A 9,247-nucleotide genomic window follows, 5' to 3' on the forward strand; every position below is an offset into this window, starting at 1 on the left:
GTCATTTGAAGTTCAATACTATCCTTTTAACTGTTCACAATATTCCTAAGTCTTGTGTCGCTGCTAATTTTCAAATTGCAATCTGTACATCAACATCTCAGTCAGGAAAGCAATGCGGGAACATTAACCACCAGAGAACCTCACCATATAAACCATGGCCCAATGTGACAAAGAGCACTCAGTTTCCCATCATACAACCACCTTGTGTCCATCCTGCCTTTGCCCCTTTCAGTTCATGGTCTTTGAATTTGCTGACAAGCCTGATATGTGATACTTGATCAATAAAAATAATGAACAAAAGAAAACACAATTAGAGGTGAAATCTTTAAGTACAAAAATTGTAGTTGATTGTAGTGATCTAACAGATATGTTTCTAAGTGTGGTAACGAGTGAGAATTGCTGCTGCTTCCCGACGGCTGAGATGGTGAGACCGCCACCAGTATCTACCGCCAATTAGGGCCAGTAATGACTCCCCACGGGCTTCACGCGGAAATGGCCGACCCACCAGCTGATTCATCTGGACAATGCCCGGCAGCTCCGTTCTAACGAGGGAGAGCTGCTCTTAAACCGATCCCGCAGAGCAAACCCCAGTCAACTCGAAGCATGCCACTGCGCAGACTAGCTCCCTGATACGGAGATGCTGACCTGGCCAGACTGTTGGACACGGTGGAGTCCAGACTGAATACCCTGTACCGCCAAGGAGGTCGGAGGGTCAGCCACAGAGCAACCAGTACCGCCTAGGAGGCAGTGGCAGCGGCCATCAGCACGAGGAATGTCATGAGAAAGACCGCCACGCAATATCTCAAGAAGATCAACAATGTCCACTGGGCTGCACAGGTGAGTTACCATCAGCCCCCTGGCACCGGCCCTGCTGCCACTCGCTGATGCCCTGGCCTCCCCCCCCAGATGTCCCTGCAGCTGTCATTGTATCATCCCCCACTCATTTCCAGCAGAGGTACCCACGCCTGACCCCGGATCCTGTGATGCATTAAGCATGCAGTTCACAATGCCCTTTCTTTGTCCTTGCAAGAGATGTTAGTCCATAACAGGTGGGAAAATGCCCAGACGTGGCCCAGTCTCAGAGGGGCATCACTTAGGGTGCCAACGCCATGGTGCAGACAATGGGGAGTTGCCCGCGCTGGCAGATCCAGTTGATGCAGGGGCCTCTAGACCTCACTGCAGCCTCCTTCCAATCAAAGGTGACCCCCAAGGCCCTATGGGCACCGATCTGGAGGAGTGAGCACTGAAGGCCAACCTGGAGCATCACTGTCGGGAAACAATGGCAGTCACCAGCTCTCCCAAGTCCCCTCCTCCTAACAATGGCCCATCTCTAGGTCTGGATGGAACAGAGTGGCACGGTGAGACATGTGCCTCTGGCATGTCGGACAGGGTCCTTCACCCCCAGGTCCTCCAGAGGATGCCTGCCATGGGGTATTAATGGACACAGGGTGCGGGAGGCAGCAGGCTGCCTCCACTTCTGATAGTGCATCCTGAGGACACCACTGGACACAGAGGGCTAAGCAGATCCAGGACCATTGAGAGGCCACAGAGGTTGGGGATGGGTGGCACCATCTTTACGTATGAACGGTTGGGATCACTATTGTACAACATTAAAACATGTTACACTCGATACATTTCAAGCCTCTGTCATGTTATTCTGCACTGCGGACCATCCTGCACCCTCCTCCCACAGTTGCCCTCCGTCCTCCCCCAGATCAAGCCCCTTGGACACTGTGGTCCTAGACCTGGGCCCTACCTCCCCGAGGCATACAACGTGGAGATGATGGGTGCGAGAGCACTGAAAGCAAAGAAACTGGAGTTAAACCATGGCATTGATTGAGGAGCACCAGAGTCAGCTCACAGCGGGTTATCATCACCCTCCTGCCTTGTGTGTTGACCTGCTGAAAGTGCCAACACAGGCCCATCACCCTGAGGTGATGATACACATATCCAGGGAGGGTAGAGGTCATGTTTTGGGAGTAGCAGATTGGGTGGAGTGAGGGGGACTGACGGTGGGGCGGAGATGATGTGTGCGAAGGGGAGAGGAGCTGAGATAGCATAGGGCTAAATCGCAAACTTTGAATGCAGACCAAGCAGGCCAGCAGCACGGTTCGATTCCCGTAACAGCCTCCCCGAACAGGCGCCGGAATGTGGCGACTAGGGGCTTTTCACAGTAACTTCATTGTAGCCTACTCGTGACAATAAACGATTTTCATTTCATTTCCTTCCTATGAGAAGCGGGCAAGGAAAAGGGCCTCCCTTATCCTCGGGGCATTCCGGTACAGTGCAGCCGCCTGTCCTCCATCTTCCGGCTGCTCCGGCCTTGGCTTCCAGACCTTCCTGGTCGTGCTCCTCCTCATCCTCCTCCTCAGCCAAGCCTGCATGTTCCCCGTCCTCCACCTCCAGCATGTCACCGCTCTGCTCTGCCAGGTTGTGGAGGGAACAGCAGACCACCACAAAGCCGGAGGAGCTCTGGGGCAGTACTGCAGTGCACCACCAGAGAAGTCGAGTCATCGGAACCGTATTTTCAGCAGTCCGATACACTACTCAATGACAACCTGGGTGGCCACATGGGCCTTAGTTATATTGGGTCTCTGCATCGGTCCCTGACTTCCACCCTGGCATCATTATCCAGGACTTCTTTGGGTACCCTTATCCCCCAAGAGCCAACCGGTAACCCTGGGGTGTCCGTTGAAGATGCCAGGAATCTCCAACTGCCCCAGGATGTAGCTGTCGTGCTCACTCCTGGGGAAGCATGCACACACGTGCATGATCTTGAGGTGGTGGTCACACACACGTTGAACACTCAGGGAGTGGAGCCTATTCCTGTTAATGAAGGGTGCTCCTGGGCTGCCAGGTGCATGCAAGGTGACATGCACGACATGTATTACACCCTTGACCTGGGGCATCCCAGTCGTGGCAGGGAATCCTATTTTCTGGGCATCATGATGGGCTTGGTCCAGGTCAAAGTTTATACAGTCAGCCGCCCGTGATTTCACAGATACATTTGCGGGTTGTAGGTTGGGAAATGCCACACAAGTCCCCGCTCGGGCTATGCAAAGAAAATAGGGGTAAGGTTACCATCACAGCCACCGAGATCAGGTACCTGCCTCCTCCATGTGGTGCCAAGTCTACAAGGACAAGGCACAGGTGCCGCATTCTCCCATAATTGAGGCTCCTGTGGCACATGCTGTCTGACATCTCTTCAAATGACCAGCAATGCCTGTGCACCTTGCAGCACTACCAGCCTCCCCTACGGGTCTCTCCATGGTCTGAAGGGCGACCAGGTCCTCAGGGTGTACATGGGCTGCCCACGCGAGTCTCTGTTGCCGCTGCCGCTCCATTTTCTCCGTCGCCTGGTCACCTTGACTGCCACCGCCAATGCGAGGGCAACTGCTTTGAGGCCCACAATATCATCCGTAATGTGATATCTGTGAAGAATTGGAGAGGGTGAGGGACCGACAATCAGTTATGGTTTCCAACCCAGGATCCTTGGGTCCACCAAGCCTCCCCAACCCATACATTGCTTGCCATCTCTCAGGGTGTCATCCAACAAGTCGGTTGTGGTGATGGACCCTGCCCTCCACATGAACCCCCAGCCAGAGCAGTGGCTGATGGGCACCGGAGCCGGAACCTGGGCCCCAGACCCTGACCTGTGCATTACTTGGACCGGGAGCAGGTTCCCTCTCCTCACTCCAACCCATTGGGTGCAGGGGTGACACCAGTGCTGAGGCCCAGCTCTTGGGTCTTTGATTGTTGGCTGCTGCCCCTGAGATGTTGTAGCCTCTAGTGTTCAGGCAAAGTGTCCAGGGCCTCACAATCTGATTGGGATGCTAGGCAGTAAACCTTACCACAGCGACATGGCATGTCTACTCACAGTAATCCACTTTGGAGCTTTGAAGTGCTCACATAACTAATATTTCCAATCTCCTATTAGCAATAGCCTTCAGCTGCATGGCTGTAGGCCACCACTGTCACAGGGAGGTAAGGTAACCTGCATCATATACTACAGACAGGGCTCTGTCCTGGGTTGTTCCCGTTGAATGGACAACTGAAGTTGCACCTATTATGAGTATACATGACCTAGGGTGGGGGACGGCATTTTGGACATGAGGGGGCTGAGCGCCTCATCCCCCAACCCGGGGCAACCCCTTTAAAATGGCTGCTGACCCTCCCCCCCCAACTGGGCCCATTTCCCTCTGGGGGTCCCCCACCCGACCTGAGCAGTGGGACAGCCAGCCCCGTTGCCCCGGGCTGATTGCCCGATTTCCACAATAGCGATTCACCTCCTCTGATCCCCACATCGCCATTGGAGTAGCTTCACATTGCTAAATAGGGGTGCAAAAGGGCGCCCGCATGACCACTGACTGGGAAGCCGGTTAGATTATGGGATGCCGTTTGATAGGAATTCCTTCCCGTTAATGAGATGGAGATTGGCCAGAATTGGTGATTATTGGTTTCTCGCCATGTTGCAGCGCGATCCCGATCTCGCCAATGAGAGCAGATCAGTTTGATTGGAAACGGATCGGCTTCTAGCGTGGTTCCGATTTTGATGTATCCTGTCTTCCAACCGCCTTGCGCGAATTCACAGCCAGCGAGACACATCCACTGGATCGTGCCTGATGTGTCTGCAGCATGACCTACAAAACATTTCCATATTTATTGATGTATCACGATGAAGTGTATCATGTTTTAATTAGTTTGAACAGCGCAACAAATGCATTTATGTAGATACTGTTCCTGGAAACAGCTATGTCGATCTGCAAAGAGATTGCTGGAGATTTTTTTTTTCCTCTTTTGGTTAATTTAGGAAGGGGCTAGCTGGCCATACCTTGGAAACAATTGAAACTGTTTGACAACAGGTAGAATGTAGAAAGGACGATGGAATCTCCCTCTTTGTTTTCACATGACAAATAAAATGAAGTGAAAGCAAAGTGAAGAGAATCAGTGACATGTCAAGCAACATGTCAAGTGGTGTGTTTTGTACTCTTTTTGCTGATGTTCAGCATCAAATCATATGAATAACAAAGGGGCAGAGTAGATGGATCATCCTGTACAGCGTATATATACCACTCTGTACAGCTAAGTTAAAGCAGTTACTAATCTGTGAGCTCAAAATGGCAAAGGCAAGAATCAGTCTGATTTTCTACAGGATGTGAGAGTTTGTGATTGCTATCGCTGGATTTTCAAGTTTATTAATTTATGTTATCATCTCGTTCCACAGATTATCTTTTACGAGGACAGGAACTTCCAGGGTCGGCACTATGAGTGCAGTAATGACTGTGCTGACCTGTCCCCTTACTTCAGTCGCTGTAACTCCATGCGTGTCATGAGTGACTGGTGGGTGATGTATGAGAGACCCAATTACATGGGATACCAGTATGTTCTGAGCAGGGGAGAATATCCTGACTACCAGCGCTGGATGGGATTCAATGACAGCATCGGGTCATGTCGCACCTACCCATATGTAAGTTTGTTGCTTACATATTCTGCTCTGATGGGGGTTGAGAAAATGTTCATGGACCAAAATACCAAAGTTTGGGGAGTTATCCTGATTTTCATTCTTGCAATTTTCACTTGCAGAAAAGATCTACAGCTGAGTAATTAAAGGTGTAAATCTGTATTAGATAAATTGGAACTTACTGTTCCTCGAAATTAGGTCAAGGTATTTGTCAGGCAGCGCTGATGCCCATCTAAATCAGGGTTATATTACTTAAAATGCAAATGAGTGGCCAAAGAACTGGCTTTTGATGCCACTGTGTCTTCTGCCAATATAATATGGACAACTGATGTCCATCTGCGTGTGTGCAGAAATCCAATGACTCGCACATAACGGTTTACCCAGAGCACCACCAACTCATTTTGCTTTCTATCTTAGTTATTGCAATGTGCTTTCAGTTTGTGAATCTCATGGATCACACATATCACTTAGTCAGCAGGTTGCTGGGAAGATCGAGTTTACAAGCATTTTATTAAGCATTTGGGTGAAGTATTGCAGTGTTTTCCAAGGAGTGGCAGGGACACCCTGAATCGTTACTGAATGTCGCTGTTTCAACCCAGTTTAATATTTTCTGTCATCTGTCAATTTATGTGAACATATGTTACTGAATATTCAGTGATCCCAAAGATTCGGTAAAGGCAGGAAAGAAAACTGTTCCAACAAGCTGACCAATTCTCGTGGGTTAGCGAAGGAGCTGAATTGTACCTTTACTACACTGCATGTCCTGTCACATTCTCAAATCTCTCCAGTTTCAGTAGGATCAATGAATTCATGACAGAGCAGAACTAAGTATGATTTTGTGGGGTACAAACAACCACTTTATTTTTATATGCAGGGACATAGTACTTGAAAGTAAATAAGCTGGGTTAATGTTGCACATTGCCCCCTGTAAAGAAGGCAGCAACACATATAACAGCACATACATGGCATTGGAATCTAACATAGCCTGCAGGTGCTCTCAGAGAAGTTTGATTATGATGAATTATTACAAGATTGTAGTTCCTTAAGCAGCGACTGCTCAGGGGTTTTTATGCAAAGTCTTTCTGTTGTTCTCAGGAAAGTTGGGTACTTGTCTGACTCCACTGGCATTGTGATCACAGCCTCTCCAATCACTTCATACCCCCCATCCTCAGTGCCCATCCTAATCCAATCCTCGTGCCCCTGTAAACTTTCTCTGGAGGGTGTTCACATCAAGTTTAATGAGTGCTGATCCTGAATTTTGGATATTACGTTGGCACGGGGCTGCCTCTAGGATTGGGAACAAAAAAGGGACCTGATGAGTTTCTACCTCATAAACAGTTTCAGTTAAAGACCAAGATCTGACTGTGATTGGATAATTTTTGTTGTATAAATTTAGAGTACCAATTTCTTTTTCCAATTAAGGGGAAATTTAGTGTGGCCAATCTGCCTACCCTGCACATTTTTGGTTTGTGGGGGTGAGACCCATGCAGCCATGGGGAAAATATGCAAGCTCCACATGGATAGTGATTGGGGACTGGGATTGAACCCGGATCCTCAGCACCGTGAGATAGCAGTGCTAACCACTTTCCTGCCGTGCTGTCCTAGGATAATTTGTTACATAGAATTTATAGCACTGAAACAGGCCGTTCAGTACAACAATCTACTCAGTCATGTCTATGGCTTTGTCTTTGTGCACCACACGGATATTCTCCATCTCTCTATGTCAAACACTGTGAGCATTCCCTTGTATTCCTTTTACCCTCCATGCATTTACCTAGCTTCCGCCTGTATGCATGAACAGTATATTTACTGTTTTTGATAATACTTTGAGCATTACATTGACTAACTAAGTGCATCAACTCAATCTTCTGCACAACCCCACGAGAGTCAATTATATTAAATACACATTTGACTGAAAAGGAACTTATTGAATTGGATGTTCAGAATCTGGGTTTAGACTCAGAATCTGTTGGCTCTTACTCACTGATGTAATTGTTATTGTTACCTTGTGGACTGTTTTCTTGTTCCAAATTCTTTTGTCACAATGTAAGATGCGATTTTTGTTGACTGATATTTCACCGTTTAAGTGTAATTGTAGCATTGAAACACTCTCAGCCATGCTTCACATTACATCTAAGGTACATAAAAATGACATCAGAATAACAATATGAGTCCGACAAAATGGACATTGCTACACTCAAACCTTTCGAATCATTTTATTCTGTACGTTATATTTCCCCCACAAACTCTTTGCATTTGCCATAGACACAGCTAATCAAGCTAATATATTCTAGACCATCATAGACATTGCTGAGTGAATGGCTCTCAGTCCATCACTCCAAGATCTGTGAAGTTATCCTTACCTTCGGCCCACTTACACAGTAATTAATGCTCAGCAGAAAGCTGTTCGAACGCCGGAGTGGTTTACGCCCCGCCGGCCGGCGTGGAAGGCCTTTGGCGCCGCGCCAGCCGGGGCCGAAAGAACTCCGCCGGCCGGCGCGTGTCCGCGCATGCACGGGAGTGTCAGCGGCTGCTGATGTCATCCCCGCGCATGTGCAGGGGGGGGTTTCACCTTCGCGCCGGCCATCGCGGAGGCCTACACGGCCAGAGCGTAGGAAAAGAGTTCCCCCACAGCACAGGCCCGCCCGCGGATCGGTGGGCCCCGATCGCGGGCCAGGCCACTGTGGGGGCAACCCCCGGGGCCAGATTGCCCTGTGCCCTCTCCAAGGACCCCGGAACCCGCCCGCGCTGCCAGGTCCCGCCGGTAAGGGACCTAGTCCAATTTAAACTGGCGGGATCTGCTTAGAACGAGCGGGACTTCGGCCCATCGTGGTTCGGAGAATCGCCGGGGGGGGGGGGGGGGGCGCCAACTGGCGTGGCGTGGTTCCCGCCCCCGCCAAGTCTGCGCTGCTAGAGAATTCGGCGGTGGCGGAATTCACCCGCCGGCGGGGGGTTGGAGAATCCCGCCAAATATCTTCAGTCAGAATTCTTCCTTTGCAGCTCCATGTTCTTCCCACTTACTGATAAAACGAAACCTCCAGTCTGCATGAGCCTTACATTTATTGTGCCCAAAACCTCTGATTTAACTGCATACAATTATCCAAAAGTTGCAACTGAAAATCAGGTGAGGTTAGAGCCACAGGTCCTGTTCATGTTCTCTCAGCTTAATTATTATTGTTCATGAGATTGTGCCTCCAAACCAACCTGCTCCATTTTTACATACTACAAATCGGTACTTGATATTTTCAACACAAAAATCCTTTTATTTCTATGACAGTACCGAGGTGGAAACTACAGAATGAGGATTTACGAGAGGCCTGACTTTGGAGGACAGATGATGGAATTCATGGATGACTGTCCATCCGTCTATGATCGTTTTCGTTACCGTGACATCCACTCCTGCCATGTGATGGACGGTTACTGGAACTTCTATGAACATCCCAACTACAGAGGCCGACAGTACTTCATGAGACCCGGTGAATACAAGAGATACAGTGACTGGGGCGGCTTCAACTCAACTATCGGATCTTTCAGACGCATGAGGGATTTCTAGATTGTTCCTGACAAATATGGTTTTGATTTTCTAACATATGTGTCAGCAGAATAAATATACTTAACTTAACTGCTTTTTCTCTCAATTGATTTGTGTTTGGATTGTCGGGGAAATTGTCTGTAATGTTCGAATATTGAATGGGATGGGTAAACAATACTTGAAACAATGGGCTGGATTCTTCCCTCCCACCCGCCGCAAGAACGCCACGGGCGAGACGCGGACAATGGAGAAGT

General features: G+C 49.1%; 1 protein-coding gene across 1 annotated transcript; it reads left to right on the forward strand.

Annotated features, from left to right (window-relative positions):
* Positions 1 to 5,099: 5,099 nt before the first annotated feature.
* On the forward strand, positions 5,100 to 9,014 carry LOC119961366 (gamma-crystallin S-1-like). The gene is made up of 3 exons (XM_038788754.1): positions 5,100 to 5,126; positions 5,225 to 5,467; positions 8,739 to 9,014. Exons 1-3 carry the CDS (start codon positions 5,118 to 5,120, stop codon positions 9,012 to 9,014), a joined length of 528 nt encoding a protein of 175 aa, XP_038644682.1. The 5' UTR covers positions 5,100 to 5,117.
* Positions 9,015 to 9,247: the final 233 nt, after the last annotated feature.

Source organism: Scyliorhinus canicula, chromosome 2 (assembly GCF_902713615.1).
Source record: "Scyliorhinus canicula chromosome 2, sScyCan1.1, whole genome shotgun sequence".
Classification (NCBI taxonomy): Eukaryota; Metazoa; Chordata; class Chondrichthyes; order Carcharhiniformes; family Scyliorhinidae; genus Scyliorhinus; species Scyliorhinus canicula.

Excerpts from the sequence above, each read along its gene's own strand:
- LOC119961366 (XM_038788754.1), top strand. Across the intron at positions 5,468-8,738 it reads CATGTCGCACCTACCCATAT|TACCGAGGTGGAAACTACAG; the intron begins GTAAGTTTGTTG and ends TTTCTATGACAG.